This window comes from Teleopsis dalmanni, chromosome 1 (genome assembly GCF_002237135.1).
Source record: "Teleopsis dalmanni isolate 2A chromosome 1, ASM223713v2, whole genome shotgun sequence".
Taxonomy (NCBI): domain Eukaryota; kingdom Metazoa; phylum Arthropoda; class Insecta; order Diptera; family Diopsidae; genus Teleopsis; species Teleopsis dalmanni.
The window spans coordinates 208,170,051-208,190,473 of NC_051846.1; the positions used below are offsets into that span (position 1 = coordinate 208,170,051).

At 30.2% G+C, this 20,423-nt stretch overlaps 5 protein-coding genes across 10 annotated transcripts; 2 read left to right on the forward strand and 3 right to left on the reverse strand.

Moving 5' to 3' along the window:
- Positions 1-1,497: 1,497 nt before the first annotated feature.
- Positions 1,498-9,085, forward strand: LOC119671609 (glutathione synthetase-like). Of its 3 annotated transcripts, none has more exons than XM_038082327.1 (9): positions 1,502-2,084; positions 2,154-2,366; positions 4,704-4,837; positions 5,174-5,216; positions 5,278-5,403; positions 7,933-8,045; positions 8,108-8,321; positions 8,386-8,556; positions 8,617-8,895. In XM_038082327.1, exons 1-9 carry the CDS (start codon positions 1,935-1,937, stop codon positions 8,893-8,895), a joined length of 1,443 nt encoding a protein of 480 aa, XP_037938255.1. In that variant the 5' UTR covers positions 1,502-1,934. The 3 variants fall into 3 exon arrangements, with proteins under 3 accessions (XP_037938256.1, XP_037938255.1, XP_037938254.1); XM_038082326.1 differs by lacking the exon at positions 4,704-4,837 and adding an exon at positions 3,613-3,797 and having other exon boundaries at positions 1,505-2,084; positions 8,617-9,085; XM_038082328.1 differs by lacking the exons at positions 5,174-5,216; positions 5,278-5,403; positions 7,933-8,045; ... (1 more) ...; positions 8,386-8,556; positions 8,617-8,895 and adding an exon at positions 3,613-3,797 and having other exon boundaries at positions 1,498-2,084; positions 4,704-4,792.
- A 421-nt stretch (positions 9,086-9,506) lies between these two features.
- LOC119671611 (cytosol aminopeptidase-like) lies at positions 9,507-12,811 on the reverse strand. Its single transcript, XM_038082329.1, has 8 exons — positions 12,678-12,811; positions 12,270-12,385; positions 12,079-12,214; positions 10,594-11,099; positions 10,309-10,528; positions 9,979-10,228; positions 9,843-9,916; positions 9,507-9,787 (listed from the first exon to the last, which is right to left on the reverse strand). Exons 1-8 carry the CDS (start codon positions 12,807-12,809, stop codon positions 9,623-9,625), a joined length of 1,599 nt encoding a protein of 532 aa, XP_037938257.1. The 5' UTR covers positions 12,810-12,811; the 3' UTR covers positions 9,507-9,622.
- A 644-nt stretch (positions 12,812-13,455) lies between these two features.
- Positions 13,456-14,154, reverse strand: LOC119671612 (mitochondrial fission process protein 1). The gene is made up of 3 exons (XM_038082330.1): positions 14,018-14,154; positions 13,733-13,958; positions 13,456-13,670 (listed from the first exon to the last, which is right to left on the reverse strand). Exons 1-3 carry the CDS (start codon positions 14,061-14,063, stop codon positions 13,502-13,504), a joined length of 441 nt encoding a protein of 146 aa, XP_037938258.1. The 5' UTR covers positions 14,064-14,154; the 3' UTR covers positions 13,456-13,501.
- Positions 14,155-14,537: 383 nt separating this feature from the next.
- Positions 14,538-17,446, forward strand: LOC119671613 (vacuolar protein sorting-associated protein 4B). Of its 2 annotated transcripts, none has more exons than XM_038082331.1 (7): positions 14,538-14,644; positions 15,024-15,174; positions 15,231-15,366; positions 15,594-16,313; positions 16,377-16,461; positions 16,667-16,810; positions 16,881-17,446. In XM_038082331.1, exons 2-7 carry the CDS (start codon positions 15,039-15,041, stop codon positions 16,980-16,982), a joined length of 1,323 nt encoding a protein of 440 aa, XP_037938259.1. In that variant the 5' UTR covers positions 14,538-14,644; positions 15,024-15,038; the 3' UTR covers positions 16,983-17,446. The 2 variants fall into 2 exon arrangements, with proteins under 2 accessions (XP_037938259.1, XP_037938260.1); XM_038082332.1 differs by having other exon boundaries at positions 14,556-14,750.
- Positions 17,447-17,455: 9 nt separating this feature from the next.
- On the reverse strand, positions 17,456-19,226 carry LOC119671614. 3 transcript variants are annotated; one of them, XM_038082335.1, is made up of 6 exons: positions 19,184-19,226; positions 18,890-19,105; positions 18,713-18,812; positions 18,437-18,660; positions 17,898-18,377; positions 17,456-17,842 (listed from the first exon to the last, which is right to left on the reverse strand). In XM_038082335.1, the coding sequence occupies exons 2-6, from the start codon at positions 18,980-18,982 to the stop codon at positions 17,786-17,788; spliced, it is 954 nt and encodes a 317-aa protein (XP_037938263.1). In that variant the 5' UTR covers positions 18,983-19,105; positions 19,184-19,226; the 3' UTR covers positions 17,456-17,785. The 3 variants fall into 3 exon arrangements, with proteins under 3 accessions (XP_037938263.1, XP_037938262.1, XP_037938264.1); XM_038082334.1 differs by lacking the exon at positions 19,184-19,226 and having other exon boundaries at positions 18,890-19,160; XM_038082336.1 differs by lacking the exon at positions 19,184-19,226 and having other exon boundaries at positions 18,713-18,964.
- Positions 19,227-20,423: the final 1,197 nt, after the last annotated feature.

The following is a 20,423-nucleotide window of genomic DNA, read 5'->3' on the forward strand; positions in this document are numbered from 1 at the left end:
TTGAATTTAATGCTGGTTTAATGCATTACAATTTAGTAACTAATTTATATAATACAGTAACGGTAAAATGGAAAAATGCATAATATATGTATATTTAAAACTATAATTAAATGGAAATTTAAATCGGAAAAAAGGTTGTTTTATTGTTTATAAATAAATTAGTTATTAATAGTTATTAAACATCCGCTACTAGCGCCATCTATAGATGTACTTATTTGGGCGTTTATTTTTTCACTAATGAGGATAAAATCCAGGTTTAATATATGAAAGGACGACTATTGATATGAACAAATGTCCTAAATATAATTAAATTTTACATATTGATCCCGGAAATAGAGGAATTTGATTTGTGTAGTTGCAGTCAAAATTAATAAATGAGTTAAATAGATGTTTAGTGTAGTCCGAGCTGTTTTATTTTAGATACTTCACATTTAGCTTGTGTCTTAATAATTTTTGTTTATATATAAATGACTTGTAAGTTTGAATTTATGCAGTCACATCTTTTTATGTCATACTACTAAATCTTCTAGTATCCCAGCCTATTTGCCTTGTGATCCATTCATTATTCTAGCTGTTCTAGTATTGTTCTGGTTACGACAATAAAGGCAGTTGATAAGATTAAAGATTGTATTTTATGATGAATTTTAATTGTTCATTAAATATATCTTATTTTAAGCGGAAGACATAAAGCACTGTCTTATTTTACAAAACTGTCTAATGTCGAAATTTTTATTTGGGTGTAGTATACAATAGTACTATAGTACTCTGTCTATATTGGCTTTTTTCATATATACCATGAACGATTTTTAAGAATTCATTTATAATCACTGAATGGCTTATGAATTGCTTTTCCCAATAATATTTCTACATTTCTCACTTAAAATTCAAAGAAATTTCATTTTAGTGTCAAATCATTACTTGTGAGATTTGTTAAATTGGCACTTATAATTTAAATGCACTTGTACTTTTCCTTTCAACTGCTATTTTAAACAGACTAACTTCGAATAGTTGGATTTTCTGTCATCGGATTACTAACTCACTGTGTGTATTAAGAGCTGTTTATTAAGATTTATGTACAATATATATATATATAGAAGCATATATTTCGGATAACAATCATTTTGCATTTCGTTTAAAAACTTGTGTACTAATAATGCATATTACGGTAGTAAATCATCAAAAAATTACAAAGTCCATGTACTACAATAATTCTTATCCCTTCCGCAATATATAATATATATTATTCTTTAATTCTAATTGGCAAGAATCTTGTAATAATACTAGATAATAATACAATGACTTTTTTAACCTAATATTCTAAGAAGATTTCATGCGTTATTTTTTTTTTCTCTTTATTCTTGGAAAATTTAAATTCTCATACCATAAAAAAATGTTTTAAATTGCTAATAATACGTTACTATTTGAATTTAAAGTCTTTAATTAGCATAAATACATTAAAATGACGACCCTGTTCTTGTATTTGACATATAGCACGTGAATGCTGAACAGCTGTTTGCTGTTGTCGGCTTTGCCGTTTACAGAAATTCTGTTAAATACAATTCGTTATTTATTTGGTTTGCCTTGAAGGAGTAATATGTATTAGTCTATAAACAGTTTTAATAAAAACAAAATTCCAAACTGAACGTTTAAGTGAGCGACTTCAAACATTGGCAAGAAATTTCTAGAATTGGCAATATATCTACATACATAAATAGATTATAATAAACATATATACGTAAAGTAAAAAGAAAACCGCGTCGTGAAATTAAACAACCATCGATTGTAATCTGTCTAAGAGTTATTTGTGCAAGTAATAAAGGCAATTATTAGTAGTTAATCAGCAATTGCTATCGTTGCTAGACAACCGCGCACTATCACTATTTAACAAACAACCAAATTACTATTTGATATATACATACATAAAACTGGACACCATGTCTACGGTGGGTACTTTAAAGGAATGTGTACAACTGCCCATTAAAGATAATGAGTTAGTCGATATAGTGCAAAAAGCTAAAGATTGGGCTATAATGCATGGCGCTGCCATGCGTTCCAAATCAAATTTCAGTCCAGATACATTAAATGTAAGTTTAAGTAATATTTTGTAGTTTTGGAGTTGAAAAAATATTTATGTGATATATATTTTATGTAAGTTTGCACCATTCGTTTTGGTTCCTTCATCATTTCCTCGAAAAGAATTCGAGAGAGCAATCCATTTACAACCAACAATAAACCGCCTTATGCATAATGTAGCACATGATGAAGAATTCCTCACTACCACACTAGCGGACACCATAAAAGTCGATGAGTTTACGGGTAATCTATTTAATGTATACAAAAAGGTTCTCGCAAATGGCTTCGGACAGGTATGTCGTCTTAATTATACATAATTAGTGGCTCATTAACACTTGCACGGCTTTATATTTCATTTCACATAAAACAAACATTTTCATTTGAAATTGGATGCAAAAGCAAAACATTTATTCAAAATTTGTTAATTGAAATGAAGTGTTAAAATAAAATAATTGCCACGTTCATATATCATTGTTTACATATACTACATTTATATATTTATTACTGTGTTTATTTTTGAATGTTTTTTTTAGCAGATAAAAATAATTGTTTAAATAGTTTACATATTCGCAAAACGCTTATCATACAAACGCTATCATTTGTGAGGAATTATAATAAAGTCTGTAATCGTTTATATAGAATTAGTCGTTATGAGGAGAATTTTTACTCATGACGTCAGGGTTTTGCGTGTGAAGAGTTAAACAACATGACAAGCAATTTTTAAATTAAAATATTTGTATTTGAATTTCATAATTTCATAATTTCGACTAACAAAAATGTATAGATATTTATGTATTAGTTATGTATTGTTACAGGGGCGTATTTTGTTTAAACCAGCTAAGCTTCTAGATGTATGTTTGTAATATGTATATAAGATCTTAATGGATTATTGCACTAGGAATCAATAAAACAATATTTGATATCTAATAAAACTTTAACTGCTTTAATAGAGGTAATAAAAAATATATAAATCTTTGAATAGACTTTAAAAAATTAAGTACAATTCAGTACTTTCTAACTATTGTTATTGTAGTATAATTAAATTTTTGTTATAATATAATATAAACTTTTCAATCAAGTATATTATTCTAAAATTATAACTAACACTCTGCCTTTAATAAATATTTAGTAGTCAAAAATATTGTTAATTGAAAATATTAATTTTCATATAATTATTAAATTATTAAACCAGTATTAGTTAGATTTGTGTGGGTATTATATTTATATATATAAGTTTGGTATACTGGTTATTGTTAAATATATATAAATTCGCATTGATAACATTTTTAGCTAATAACTGTTAATAATAAATATGTATATATATATAATATTGCTTTTAAACTCACATCATATTATCATTTCAGTAAGAAGTAAATGCTATCCTGTATCCATCCGACCTATCCTAACTCTAATTTACAAATGTCCACATATAACCTTAACTATCTTAACCTTATATTGCCTTACCTAACCAATTCAATATTGTTTATTTTTCTATTATTATTTTTTACATATTTACACATTTTATAACTGTGAGTAAAGCGCATTTCTCTGGGACTATTGCGAAGTGATTTGATGTTGGATTCGAATTGTAGAAATTTAAATGGCGAATATGAAGAAAGTGAAACAGAAACCCCCAGTGCCTACTGTTGCTGGAAACAAGTTGAAGTTAACACAATAGCCTCTGGCTTTGGCCATTTAGGACCAGTTAGCAGAGCTATACAAAGGTGCAGATTATTATTTTATAACGAAAAGTTTTATTAGAGCTTAGCGAAACGCTTCGAGTTATTTCCAATTTTTGTTTCCTACTGTTGGTTTGATTTTTTTTTTTGCAATAATATAAATATTTATATTTTGTTTATACATGAGTTAAGCAGTTTATTGACTTGTCTATACACATAAGATTTACTGAAGAGCTTTGCTGAGCTCGTTAAAATGTTACAATCTACGAGTAAAAACACACACACCGGTCAGTGAAGCTCTCAAGTAAATTAAAATGTATATAAGCAATGTTTTAAACAATTATTGCAGTGCGGTTATGTTTGCTTGTTTTGTTTATTTTTATACATATTTATATATATATATTTTGAATGTATATATTGAAAATTAAATTTGTTATTCTTGATCTTAGTAGTTCAATTATCCAAAACAAATAGACTTGCATGTGCTGATCCAGTTTAGAATTTTTTTAATAAGAATTATTTTATAAGAACGCTTATTTTGCTTAAATACTCATTGATTTTATATGATTAAGTATGTTTTACTAAACTGCAATTACACTTTTGTTGAGCAAACAGTCTGGCCGGGGAATTTTGTTGTTAACCATTTTTTTGTAAAGAGCAAAGTATTAAAAAAGCAACTCTGCTAACGAGTGCTGTTAAAAGTGAGTCCTCTTCAAACATCCAACTTCGTGCAAAAAGCACTAACAATAAATATTAATCATTTGGCAGTTACTTTTTTACGTAGTGGCGTATTTTTTGTTAAATATTATTCATATATATTCTAACGGATTTCTAATTTTGTTTTATATATTTCACCTTCTCGTTTCTATCAACTAAACCATCTATCATTTTAGTTTAATCACCGTTTACTACAAAAGTAAATTAAGTTTTTGTTGAATATATTAATTACAGGCTATAACCCTTGGTCTCTTACGTTCCGACTATTTGGCTCACACATTCGATGACAATACAATTAGACAAGTTGAAATCAACACGGTCGCCTCAAGTTTTGGAGGCATTTCCACATATATGATGCCTCTGCAGAGGTATTTTAATACCACAATACACTATCTTTTTTTAAGCAACAACTTTTAATTTTGGATTTGCATTTAGCAGAAAAAATAGATGCTATCTATCTCTGCACTTTTAGTTGTAGTCAAAAATTTGAGTCTTCTATGTTATTTCTTCATTTTACCCGTTTAATTTTTGTGTTAATTGTTGTAAAATATTTATTATGTTAATTAATATTGTGTTTCTTGTAATTTTTGTGTAGTGTGCATGAACCTGATAATGATAATGTTACGTATGAAAATTATAGTTGCTACTATACACAACATATATTTAAGCATTAACTTAAGTTTTCTCTAATATATTTTAAATAGTTACGTCCTACGCGAATTAAATCAAGCTGAAAAAATTGCCAGAGTATGTTAATATAAACGTAGTTTGCTTATCATAAGAATGGTTCTCATGTGTTTCTTTTCAGATGCCGAAAAACGACGCGCTTGCCGGTCTATGTGATGGGATGATCAAAGCATGGGAAATATATGCCAATCCGAAAGCAGTTATAATGTTCATCATTGAAGACGTTTCCTACAATATTTGCGACCAAGTATGTTCAGTATAATTACTATTATATATTATGTTGAGGCTAGTTGAGTCAGTGCACCTGAGCACTTTTACTCTCTATTAACTGCGAGGTTTCTTCAAAACCCCTCTTTGCGCCTTGACTAGATTATTGTTTATCACTTCATCAGACTAAGTAATAATTGACCTCAGATCTGCATACCTCCCCGAGGAGCCTGTAACCATTCTAAAATTTAATTATTTAAAATATTTTTAGTAAGATATATATCCATATCTATGGTCAAGTGTTAAATGGTTATATGCAGGAAGGAATGGAGAACATAATTATATATAAAGATAACAAAACGTGCATAAACAGATAGTATAGAATGATCAGAAGAAGTTAGGTAATATAGGAAGTTAACGGATGGAAATGATGGAATTTAGTCTAGGTTCATGTAGCGGAAAATTGTCGACTCAATGGGGCGTTAGTGTGTACGCCGAGAAAGAGAACCTATGCGTGTTGTTTTAGTTGTAAGAACTGTTGTTAGGACATACATTGGCGATGACTGCATTTATACATCACAAGTAATTGTCTATACCTAAATCTAAATTAAACCAACGATTTTAATTGGAGTCGAAGTTAGGAATTTTGTGTGGCTTCAACTGTGGTATCGAAGGCAACACTGCATCGAAAGAAGTTTGAATGGACTCAAAGCTCTCGGCGACTATCGATTTCGCTAAGGTTATGATATGAAGAAAAGGTCAAACTTATGCAACAAGGATATAGAGTTTTACTGACCGTGCTTTCCATCTGTGCGGCACACAGTTCTTGTGCATAATAGTTTTTTCCGATATTTACTTGGTATAGAATGAAAATTATTTAACATAAGATAAATTTTTATTATAAGATAAATTTTTTATCAAATATGTGGAACGTTTATTTCGTGTGTTGATATTGAGTTCCCTGCTTCTACATAAATGTATCACATTGCTTAGAACCAAAAAAAAAATACTTTAGTTTTCATAAAACTATTTTGTATTTATCGATCTAGATAGTTTATCTGTTTACTTTATAAACAGCTTCATTATTATTGAATACGCCTGTTATTTACTAATGATTATAGTTTAGAGCTAAATGTTTTCATTTAAGGTGAAAAAAATGTGTGTTTTGTCTATATACTATATAAAATAATTGTAAGAAATACTTAATTTTATTACGTCAAATCTTCATTGAAGATATGAAGCTTTTAATTGCTGTTTTCTGTTAAACTTTAAATTATATTTCATATACTGATTGACTACATTTGGTTTTCCTAAATACCCAAAAATCACTCTTAAACTATATTTTAACATTACAGGTAGTCAACTTAAAAATACTTCACTAAATAAATTAAGAATTTCTTCCTCATATTTTGTTAAGTGTTTGGACCTAAAAACTATGTCTTTTTAACTACCTGTGTAAAAACGCATTTACGACGTCAACAGGTAACCAAATAATCTTCCAAAGGGACGTACTTATATTCTAATATAATATAATTTACAGCAAATATTTAATGTAACATATAACACAAATGTATGTTCGGTTATTTGATTAACAAGAAAAATTTTCCAAGGGTATTTAAAATATAGATACAATTTTAAATTAGGAATTAAATGTGTCAAGCAATATTGCTTATATTTAAAATGATTATATTTATACAATTAAAATGATTTTATTGATTTAAAATGTTAACTCAATATAACAATGATGACAATGACATAATAGATTCAAGTGGGAGCCCATTTCCAAAAAGGGTATGAATCATCTAGGCTCTAATAGTGGACCCGTTCGGATAGAACCAGCTGTTTAAAGGAATTAAGTTGGAGTTACAGCTATACCGGGTCATGAAATGAAAAAAAAACAATGTCTATTATAATATTAGATAGACGTTTGAGGAAGTGAGATCCCAAAGGCTATATGTTTCCTCTGGAAAATTTCTGACATCGCTAGGGTAGAGAAGCAAATGAGGTTTTGTCATCTGGTTCACAGCTACAACTGTAGTCGTTCGAGGCAGTCTTCAATAGGTTGGCACGATCGTAAGATATAGAGATTAAAACAAGCTGATTTAAGTCATGGTTACTCTTAATTTTATTTTATTAAGTCTAAATCAAAGTTGTGTTCCTTATAAACATTCTTCAATGAGTACTGTTTATTTTTAGTTAGAAAGTCAAATTTAAGGAATCTATTATACTTGCCATATTCAAGGTTACTTTAAATGAATGTTCAAGTGTATGTTGTAAATTATTCTATACAATAGCTGCGTCTACATCTACAAGTTTCTAACTCAGGCGTATGAGTGCCGCTCATTGTTTACTACAGGGACAATGTCAGTAGGTTCTTCGGGCTACAATAGTAACATGTACTCTAATCCCTGAATGAAAACAGTTTGCCCCTAGCAGAACTGAGTCACTTTACACTTAATAAGCAATTAAAATGCTTAGAGACTTCTTACTTTTTATTTAATATATGAAATTTATACAATATTTTAGAATACTTATTTATATGATTTTTAATATTTTATTTATTATTAAGCGATTCCATGAGTTTTACATACGCGAGAAATGTCCTCATATTAAAGTATTGAGAAAAACACTAACTCAAGTGCACGATGAAGGAAAACTGGGTCTTAACAAAGAACTACTTATGTATGAACCTATTCTTTTTATAAAAAAATATATGCATTTTAAGAAAATATATTAAATTACAGCGGTAAGGAAGAGGTTGCTGTTATATATTTTCGTGCGGGCTATGAGCCTGGTCATTATCCTAGCCATAATGAATGGGATGCACGTTACCTCATGGAATGTTCACGTGCTATTAAATGTCCATCAATACATTATCATTTAGCCGGAACTAAAAAAGTACAACAGGCATTAGCAGTGCCTGGCGTGCTGGACCGCTTTCTGAATGACCCAGAAGAGGTATTGTCAATTTGTATTTTTAATATCATTCCTTTATTTAATATCATCCAATTGTTAACAACAGATTAAAGCAGTTACTAAAATATTTACTGGCCTTTATTCACTAGAAGATAATGAAACTGGTAATGCCACTTATGAAATGGCTTTAAAATCCCCTGAAAAGTTCGTTTTAAAGCCACAACGTGAAGGTGGTGGTAACAATATATATGGTATAGACATTCCAAGTGCATTAAAGGTAAGTTAATGGGAAATGTATTTTTATATATTTTACAATTACGCATATTTTAATTTATAGAAAATGAGTCGCTTTGAACGTTCAGCTTGGATACTAATGGACTTAATACACCCGCCAATATCTAGAGGGTATATGATACGGCCAAGTGGTCCTGTGCCACCTCCAGTTGTTGACATGGTCTCGGAATTGGGCATATTTGGAGTAATTATTGGAGATGTTGACAATATTATTTGCAATTATGAAGCTGGCCACATGCTGCGCACGAAATTATCTACTGCAAATGAGGGCGGCGTTGCAGCAGGTCTTGGTGCTCTAGATAGTCCATATTTAATAGACTAATTACATACTCTAAAAAATTTCTAGTGCAAATTTTAAATATTTTAAAATCACCCTATTGTATTCTTAAGAAATTGTTATCTTTATATTTTTATATAAGTTTTCTGTTTTTAAAAGTCTGTACTAAGAAATTGAAATTATATTCTCACAAATTATGTTGAAAGGGAATTTTTATATAAAATAGATATTATATTTTTTGGCTCAATGTAATTTTGTCTTTTTTTTAATTATAATATTAATTTGTGTCATTAATAATGCTAAATGTATTAATTTAGAAGTGGCTTTATATTATTGCACCGCCATGAAATGTGTCTAAAATGTACAAAAGCTTTACACGTATATCGTTAGGAAGAAACTCACTGTATAAGCAATAATGTAAATAAATGATTAAATGATATAGCATTAAAAATTGCCAGTCATTGTATTTATTTTTATTCATTTCTTTGACTGCTTAAATAAAAAACAGAAATTTATGAGCAAGAAATTATATTTTAAAACGGACATGCAAAAATTTTTGATTACGGCATATAATTTTGATACAAACATGCAAAAATATTTAAATTAGAATTCAGACGAATATACACAGTTTTACACATATAGACAATTGAAATAAATTCAGTTTTACACATATAGACAATTAAATTAAATCATGCAAATAATAAATAATTATTTTTTTGTTTGCCACAAACTCACATGCAAAAAGATTTTGGGCTACAAAAAGTGGAAATAATCACTTTTTATCAGGACAAGCTAGCTGATATAGAAATTGGACCACGGTACGGGTTGGACGGCCAGTCATGTAGTCTTTTCTGAGGTATGGAATTGCACCGTATTTGGTCAACAAGCCGACTCCTCTTGTATCTAGATGAGCCCAATCAACGCAAGGCACAAGTTCCTAAAGTAAAAATAATGTAATTAGTGAATGTTTGATATAAATTTACATTGTTTACATGTAAAATAGCCGCAGCTAAACATGATGAAGCAGGACCATAACCATTGTTGCTGAGATCAAAGCATACATTGTCTAAATAGGCAAAATGAAAATGAAAATCACTCTAGTATCTTATATTTGAATTTAACACTAACCCGTTACAATTCTCTTATAAAATTGCCACAGAGGTAAACGCCACATACGGTCTCCTGTTATTGAACCAGCCTTTTGAAATTGCTTCCAAATGTAATGTGAGTTAGAAAAAATGCCTGTTGCACCACCTCCGAGCGATTTCTTGACACCATAACCTAATGTTGCTATATCCACCACCAATCGTGGACGATGGGTAGTTTGACCGTATAGTAAAGGATCAGCCAAAACAAGAACACCTGCTTTATCAACATCCTAAATATAGACAGAAGTATATAATTATATATATAGTTACATAAATTTATTTATTTTTATAAAATATTTATAATACACACTCGAACTGCCATAGATTTGCCGTTAAGCAATTTGATAACGTCTCCAGTTCTAGCAGACATTCCTGAAGGCATGTTTTCGCATAATGGTATAACGGCCGAAAGATTAATAGGCAATGATAGAGCAGCAGCTGCGCGCATGGTGGCGACAACAACAGCTGCTCCAGACATTGAACCACGAAATTCGTCCATACCTTTGCATCGTCTCAGATTTACGCCACCGCTAACATGAAAAAAAATTTTAATACAGATATAGAAATGAAAAAGGTAGTATAACTATATAATTACCTGTTAAATGTTAGTCCTTTACCGACTAGTAACACCGGCTTATCTTCAGGCAAAGTTCCACAGTAGCTTATCTCAACAAACAAAGGTGGTTCGCATGAACCCTTTGCAATAATTAACATTGAATTTATTTGATGTTGCTCGATCCAATCCATTGTTCTTATTTCAACGGTCACACCACAAGGACATAACGCATCAACAGCTGCCTGTGCAAATGAGGTTGGTGTCATCTGATTTGCGGGTGCATCACTTAGACGTCGAGCTAGATTTTGGGCATCGGCTTTAAATGTTCCACGTGTCCAACCGTCCATATCGGGACTATCATATAAATCAAGTCTGGGCATCAAAGTTCTTCTATGTTTCTCTAAATTATCTTGATATTTCCATATAGCTAGTGTACTACCTTCAGCAGCTTGTTCAGGATATTCCATTCCATCTACATATATTTCTGTACACCCTAGATTCTGTAAGCTACGAGCACCAATTCCCGCTGCTACCCTTGCATTTTCCTATTGTTATATAAAAAATATACGAAGAAATATATATTACAAAACAAAACTATAATATCGTATTATACGGTGAAAGTGGTAGATCAGTTCTTACTTTTAACACTTATGCATTCCAGTATGGTTCGATTAGGTTAAAGTTGTGGGCTTATGCTTAAAACCCACTAAAGTTTAATTATGGCCCATAATGAAACCACGGATTAGCGGTGTTTATACGCAGACCAGAAGGACTTCTAAAAAACACGCAGTGGTCTACAAAAAAACAGCACTGAAGGACGCGACTCACCCATTCTAGTGAAAAAATTCTGGTAAAACTAAGGAAAATAATCTAGCCATAGGTTTTTCACATAAGTAAGTTTGTAAAAAATATTACATTTAATTTTTGAAGATTAAATGAAATCAAATTTAAAGCATATAGCTATATAATATGTTCCGCTCCATGTAGCATAAATATGTACAGCTGCGGTTAAGTAACGATGAATCAATTTTAGTAAGTAGTGAAACTAAGTGTTCCAAATTAAATACTAGTTCTTGAATGATTAATGTCTATATATGATTTTCAAATTTACTTTCTTATTCTATATCAGCGAGTTTGGAGAATATAGAGACATAAGATCGAGTTGGGTTTCTAAAATTTTGTCTCATGAGCTATATCTTTATATGTGTTGACTTATATCTATTATTCCAATTAAGATTAGAAATATGCAGAGTACTATCGCAGTACTGGAACCATAGCAGAATCTTAATTTTTTAGTTTAATTTAAATTATCGTTATATATACATACATATATACAGTCAAACTTCCATAACTTGAACTTCCACAAATTACATACAATTACAAAAAAATTCTCTAACTTGAAGTCTCCATAAGTCGAATCTTTACTTTACAAAGTGGTTCCTCGAGTTATGGAAGTTTGACTGTATTTCATATTGTTTAATACGTTTTTACTGTCAAAAAAATAAAACCAAGTTTATGACTTACCATGCCCTCATCAAGCATTTCCAACTCATTAAATCCAATACCTTCTCGTCCAAGACCCACAACAGCCACAGCTTTAAATTCTTGATCGATGTTGGTAAAGACTTGACCCATACCTACTTTCCCTGACAAACAGCATCTATTTTAAATCTACGTTAAGATTGTTGCTCAAAATGATAAATTACGTAACATACTCTTTAACAAGTTCCATTAACTTTCCCTTAATACGTCCGTCGAACTTCTCTCCACTGGTACTTAGTTTCGGACATTCACCCTCCTCCGCTTGATAAAGGCCAACAACAAGTCCTTTCTATAATAATATTTATTTTACGAAACTTTGGGCACACATTAGGTCTGTTCCACGAGCGACTCGTAGTAAAACTCAAGTAAAATTTTCTGGTGGAACACACAGTGTTACTCAAAGTTACTACGAGTAGCTCGTGGAACAGACCTATTATATATTGAACAAACAGTCCTTTTTGTAGAACTTTTAACCGCTAAATATATAATTTATATGTCGTTATATAGATAATATATTGCCTGATGTTACTGACTGTTATCAGCGATTTTTTATAATTTATAATAGATGAAATTAGATTTACCAATTGTCTTTGTCCAGATCCTTTATCATCGGAATAGCTCCTAAAACCAATTCTGCATGATTTCAATTTATGTAAATGGGACATTTTAAAAACTTTTGATTTTGTAAAATTTAGAACACGCGAAACAGCCATTTTTTGAAATTTTGTATATTTTTTTCAAACCGAAACCGAAATACAATTTAATTTTTAGGGTCTAATGGAATTAATTTTTTTTAAATTTAGATTTACAACATTTGAATATTTTTATTTTTTTTAACAATAAAATAAACTACATAAATCAAAGCCTATGTAGTTTATATATAAATTTTTATTATTAAATATTCTCTTCTTTTGCCGAAGGTGTGCATTAATTTTGATTATGTATAGAAAAAAGTTTTAGGAACTTATTGGTTCTTTAAGGTAAAAGCGTATGGGTGCCAAAATGTTTGGTTGTTCGTTAATTTACCGTTGGAAAAATAATCGTATATCATTGTAAATGCGAAGGTTCTATTAACCGAACTCTTATTTGTTCAAAATCCGCTCGAGCTCATAATTGTAAAGTAAGTGAATAATGCCATCGAGTTCTTCTACTTTCTAGTAAGTAAAAAACAGTAAACAGAATACATGGCAGAACTACATTAGTGTTCGTAAAACTGAAATTTTACTATCCTTTCTAATGTTTTAAATACTTTTGAGAAAAACAATATGCAATAATTTATAAGAAAAAAATGTATTTTGTAAATACCATAACAACATTTATAAAATTTACTAAAGAAAAAATAATAATAATTTATGTTAACATATTGAAGCACCAGTCAACTGTAAAATTATCTTAAGTAATTAACTTAATCTAACCACTTTCTATAGGTATTGTCCATGATGTAGTCAACCATATGATCGATTGGATGAATAATAAGTGGGATAGACGCTAAGCCCAAGACAGTGGGCAATATTTTAATGGCAGGTTTGGAAGCTTTGACACTTTTAAGTAAACCTTTACTTGCCCATGTTATTCTGAAAACATATATAGGTCAAGTAAATTATTTGAAAGCTTATTTCTATTGAAAGCCTATTACCTATTGATTGTATAACCCGGTATTACAACGGAAGCCAACATTTGCCATATAAATACATCACCCGTTCTGATAGCTACTGTTTTAGATGAAGCACCTAACTTTTGTGCTTTCATACATTTGTCGTAAGCGTCGGCAAATACATAGCCAATTGAAATTCCGTAGGTAGCTAGCACTGCTGAGCGTGGCACTAAAGGACGAAATGATTCACCCACTTCATTAGCATAGCCTGCGAAAATTTAAGTAAGTTAGCATGTGTTTTCAGCACTCTCAGTGTGATTTACTCACCTAAATAACGTATATATGTATCTCGATAAATATCTTCCTCTTTCATATTTTCAACGGTTAGAAAATTACAATGAATTTATTATTGATTATGTAATAGTCACGTTGTGATGTTAATTAACTAAATAAATTTAAGTATTTATAAATTAATAATTCAACTAACAAATACTTCAGTTTTTTTTCTCTTCTTCTAAAACATGTATTTTTTAATTAAATGAATTTAAAATCTATATTAGGGAAAATGTTTATTTAAACCGGCTACTGATAACAAATCCAAATGAAGTGTTACCAATTTTCACAAAATGGTGGTACCAAGTTCGTCAAAAAATATCTAACACAAAAATAATAAGTCTTGATGAAAGCAAATAATTTTTAATATTTTGTCACATTATTTTCACAACAAATAGATTATAATAAATTTGTAATTGCTTTGAGAGCATAATATTTATTTGTAACATGAATATATGCACAGGCTATCGCATAAACGAAAACTGTCACATCCAGTCCAAAAGTCGCGGTATGTAAATTGCAACAAATAAGATTTGTTAAACGTCAAAAAATACGAATAGTCGAAAGCAGAATATAAAAATTAAATTAAGACGAAATCGCATCATCAACATAGTAGAAAAGGTTGGGATATATTTGCAAGCTTAAATACAATTAATATAATAGTTGCAAACGAATACGTAATTTGAATTAATATTAATTTTTGTAATTTGAAAAATATTAAACGCAGGTGTGTTTCGCACAAAATTTGCGAAAATAAAACAAAAACGAGTATCAAAAAAATTTGTGCGTTTTATATTCTATTTTGATTGTTGTATTAGTCATAACAATTTTATTTGAAGGATTTGTAATTCACAACACAAAATTCGTATAAGAACGAACACATAATTACTCAATATATAAACATATCTATCATTTATTTTTTTTTATATATGTATAAGTGACGTCATATGCAAAAATTTTAAAAAGTGTTTTTATAAATTAAATATATTTTAATTTTTAGTTATTATTGGTTATAATGGCTTCTGGCACAACGTTACAAAAAGCAATAGATTTAGTGACAAAGGCTACAGAAGAGGATCGAAATAAGAATTATGCAGAGGCACTGCGTCTATACGAACATGGTGTGGAGTACTTTCTGCATGCCATTAAATGTAAGTAATATTAACGAAAATACATATAAGTTGTTTAAATTTTATTTATTTATAAGACGAGGCACAGGGCGAGAAGGCGAAAGATTCGATTCGCACAAAATGTTTACAGTATTTAGATAGAGCTGAAAAGCTAAAGGAATACTTAAAAAAGGGAAAGAAAAAACCGGTGAAGGAGGGTGAATCTAATTCGAAGTGAGTATAAAATTCTTAAAGGTCAAACTTGTTTACGTCATAATTTTTATTGCCTTCTACGTAAAGTATTTAGAGTTATTTTCAAAAATTTAACAAAGTAAGCTTAAATTTTTCGCACCTTCGGCGATTTTTCAAAAATTTTGATTTAATTTTTAAATAAAAACGTAGAATTAATTTTAGAAGAAAATGAATTAAAAAGTATTTTTTATTTATATAAAATTGCGCAGGGATGACAAGGATAAGAAAAGTGACAGCGACTCTGACGGTGAAGATCCGGAGAAAAAGAAATTGCAAAGTAAACTTGAAGGTGCAATCGTTATTGAAAAACCGAAAGTTAAATGGTCCGATGTTGCTGGTCTTGATGCAGCAAAAGAAGCACTTAAAGAAGCTGTTATATTACCAATTAAGTTTCCACATCTTTTTACTGGTAAACGTATACCTTGGAAAGGAATTTTATTGTTTGGTCCACCTGGTACCGGTAAATCATATTTAGCGAAAGCTGTGGCAACTGAAGCCAACAACTCGACATTTTTTTCCGTATCCAGTTCAGATTTAATGTCAAAATGGTTAGGAGAATCAGAGAAATTGGTTAAGAATCTCTTTGAGTTAGCTCGACAACATAAACCATCGATTATATTTATTGATGAAATAGATTCTATGTGCTCGGCGAGATCAGATAATGAAAATGATAGTGTACGACGTATTAAAACAGAATTTCTAGTACAAATGCAGGGCGTTGGCAATGACACAGATGGTATACTCGTTTTAGGAGCCACCAATATACCATGGGTGTTGGATTCTGCTATACGTCGACGTTTTGAAAAGCGTATATACATTCCTTTACCGGAACCACATGCGCGTTTAGTTATGTTTAAGATACATTTGGGCAACACTACACATGTGTTGACTGAAGCAGATTTAAAAGAACTGGCTAGTAAAACAGATGGGTAAAAATAAATTAAAGGCAATTATAATAGAAATTAGCTAAATGTAAAATATTTCTTAAATAGGTATTCAGGCGCTGATATATCAATCGTCGTACGTGATGCATTGATGGAGCCAGTACGTAAAGTGCAAACTGCCACACATTTTAAGGTATAGTTTAGTAACACATCAAAAGTTTATTTAAATAAAAAGTTTTTTTTCAATTAAAAATATTAATACAAATACTAACACTTAGTATTTTGTACAAAAAAATTTAAGAACTGAGTGTATTATTTAGTTTTTGTTTATCATTATTATTATATTTCATACTTATATAAAAAAAATTATTTGCTTAATAATGTTTTTATTTATATAGAAAGTAACCGGTCCATCACCTACTAATAAGGATATTATTTGCGATGATTTGTTAGTGCCTTGTTCTCCTGGAGATCCAGGTGCATTTGAAATGGCTTGGATGGATGTACCCGGAGATAAATTATACGAACCACCAGTGACTATGGTATTCATTTATAATATATATGTACTTCTGACGTTATATACTTATTCATATTTGTTATATTATCTTTTAGCGTGATATGTTAAAATCACTGTCACGTACGAAGCCCACAGTCAATGAAGATGACTTAACCAAGTTACGCAAATTTACAGAAGATTTCGGGCAAGAAGGATAAGCAAAAACAAACCCTTACGAAAGAACAACTTAATAGGCATTAATATAAATGAACTCTTAATACAAACTGCAATTGTTGCTTATTATTTAGTAATTTAAACTGTTCTCAACGGATGAATCAAAATTATCTGGTTTCCAGAAAAGAAAACAAGGAAGAAAAATTTATGTAGTATATCTCAGTTTTTAAGAAAATTATTATTGTATTTAATGTGACAATTTTATTTCTGTATAATTTTTATTATTCGTATGTAATCATTTTGCAAGTATATAAGTTAAGAGTATTGATTTTATGTTATAGCGAATGCACATAATTACACACGCAACATCAGAAACAACATTATTTTTATACTCGGCAAAGCAACAGCGTTGAACGAATAAATTGGCTATATAGAAAAATATCGGTACTCCACACTATATATGATCTTAGTAAATACTTCATTTAAATAAAAACTCAAATATATAAAACGTAAATGGTTTTAAATTTTTTTAGTTACAATATATTTATGAATCATAATATTTAGATGGGACTTTATAGATAAGGATATAATAACGTGTGAAATGAGATATCACAGCATTATTGAAATGTATGTACATGTCGAAATTAAGATAAGGATTTACCATACTAGTCATATATCAAAGTACATAATAATTAAATATATGTTCATATTATTAGATTCAAAAGAATTTTTTCAATTTAACATTAATTGTAAGAATAAATATTAAATATCGTACTTTAGAATAGCCTCCAGGAATCAAGATCTTAATCTTCATGCCAATGTTTAATTTTAATTGCTTATAATTTCTTTACAGATCATCGTACTTTAAAATAGCATCCTCAATATTATAAAACTCGATGAATTTCTATAAAATTTTGAAATATATAACAAAGTGAATATAATTGGAAAATGAATTTTACCTGAACCAAAGCGAAAGTTAGTGCACATTCACATTCATTTGTGGTAATATTTTTATTTGATTTTGTTAATGTTACTGCTGGATAACCGTCAGAACCTTGAGAAATGTACACAGTTTTCTCTTTCACCATAAATGCTAACTGAAAAGCATTATCAGCTGTCTTCATAAAATCGCTTGGATCGATAATTAACTTATAGAATGGAATAGAGTCTACACCATGAGTTCGTAAATAGTTGACTATGATTTTGCGTGCTATATTTACTTTTTCTGCTCCTTTTTCGGAACGGTTTAATTTGTCAAATGTTTCAGGTTTTTGTTCTGCAGTCAAAGCATCGCTCCGTCTTTGTCGTTGCCTTGCAACACTCAGTTTTGGATGAGATTCTATGGCACCCAACATTGAGGATGCAACATGTACAGTTCTGGATATTGGTTGTGAAATTTTAAGAAGTTCATTCCAATTGTTATTATTGACAATGTTAAGCTTAAGTATAAGAAAGAAATTATTTACTTTTTAAAAACACAAATCTAAAATTCAGTTACAATGCTATTTGCAAAAGTCTGCTCATTAAATTGCGAAACGTCTTCGAAAATGGTTGAGACCAACTGATGACTTATTGATATTACATGCGCATCTAGTACTAATTCTGAAGAGTGATGCACACGATCTTGATCTTTTCCTTCATTTCTAACACTGTTACATTTCTCAAGAATTGATGTCAATATGCCAAGCGACTCCTTTGTAGGTCTTTGTTTAAGTTTTTCTTCTGTAATTATATTTTCTTTATTAGTTTACATAATTATATTTTTATAACTTACGACAATCTTTGCTCTCCGTGATTAAATCAGTCAATATTTTTTTTCTTTTTAAAGATTGCTCTTCAGATGCTCTTGTGTCCTGACTTAAGACCTCAGAGGACTCCATTATTATACATTAACACCGTATTAACAAATAAATTAATTGTAGCAAAACTCTAGTAATGCAAAATAACTCACATTAAACAAAGTTTTTAAGTTCTTCACGTCAATCCGCCAACAAATAAAATGCGAAATTTGATTTGCCTTGCCAGTGTTGCCATATAGACTCATATGTTAGTTTTTAATGCAAAATATTGATATTGCTGTGCCTACACTTCCAAGCCCATTTGACAGATATAACTCTTTAAATATTTAGCATTTTGTATAGCAATATGTTTCACAGATATTTTAATGCTATTTGTTTTTGTACGAAAAATACATTTATTATTATAAATGAGTCCAATTAGTTGTCTCAAATTAATTAATAGTTACCAGAGACTTTGGTAAATGCAAGTTTATTTAAAAACGATTTATGTATTACAAATTATTGATAATTGTAATTAAAATTTATTTCAATTTTGTAAATGTCATATTTAGAGCAAATTGGAAGGAATCTATATGACACTTTTGCTTCTTGCAAAGTAATTAATTTTAAAACCATTTTAATGCATTCATTCACACTCGTATCAAAACCCGAGTAGAACGGTTTTGCTTCTGGTGTTAAAGATGACCAACCATCAAGAAAGACTGGTGTGTGCTGTGCCCAGCACATTTTTCGAACTTATGAACAAATGTTTTAAGCGAATTTTTATGTAAGTATTCCTGGGTGCCACAGTATGTAGTTGGGAATAGTTGCAATAATTGTGGAACTGCGTTGTAAAATGCACTAATCGATGTGAACGCAAAACCTTTTGAATAATGATTAAAGCATTAGTAGTCGGTATTTTTGTGAAAGTCTTTTTATAATTAACTAATGAGGGTGCTGAAAGGCTGACGAATTCATAAGCACTGAGATATGTTGTCTTCAGTATGTCTACCTAAACTCTATACCTATTCGTCTCTTATTAAGAACAAAATATTTGATCCTTTCTGCTAAATTACAAATTGTTTTCGGTATTGCTGGGGCAGTGGAGGCGTAGTCGTCAACATTAATAGTATCATTGCAAGTGTGCGCGTTCATTCGTCAGTGTTGCATAAAGCATATAGAAACGTTCTATAAGAAGTTGAACCACTCCACTTGCTGAATGGTGGTACGTCTTTGTCTAGACGTGGTTGATGCCCAACAATTGGAAAATCGTTGACTCCAATTGGTGTTTCCAGTGTGTGTTTCAATTAATTAAACGCTTACGTTTTATCATCACCAAGAAATTATGATGTTTCAAGAATTGTTCTCTAATTATTATCCACTAAAGCTTGCTTTTTAGATCAAAGGACACTAAAGTCTTTTAAGTGCAACATAACTAAATCGACTTGTTATAAGCTACATACAACTTCGGGGTTTGTGGAATGGAGAGTTTATTGGAAAATCAACTTTAGGTAAGACCGAGAGGTTAACTCTGGTTTAAGTTAAGTTTAACAATTACTGAACTCCTCTTCAACTGGCTCGTGTCGCACTTACTTTTTTGTGTAGGCTAAATCTGCTGTGTTGGTTAAATTGTGGACTGCTGCACCAAACCATTGATGATTCTGTAGACTGTGTTTTATGCAAGGACCGTTGGTCACTGTTCTCTCG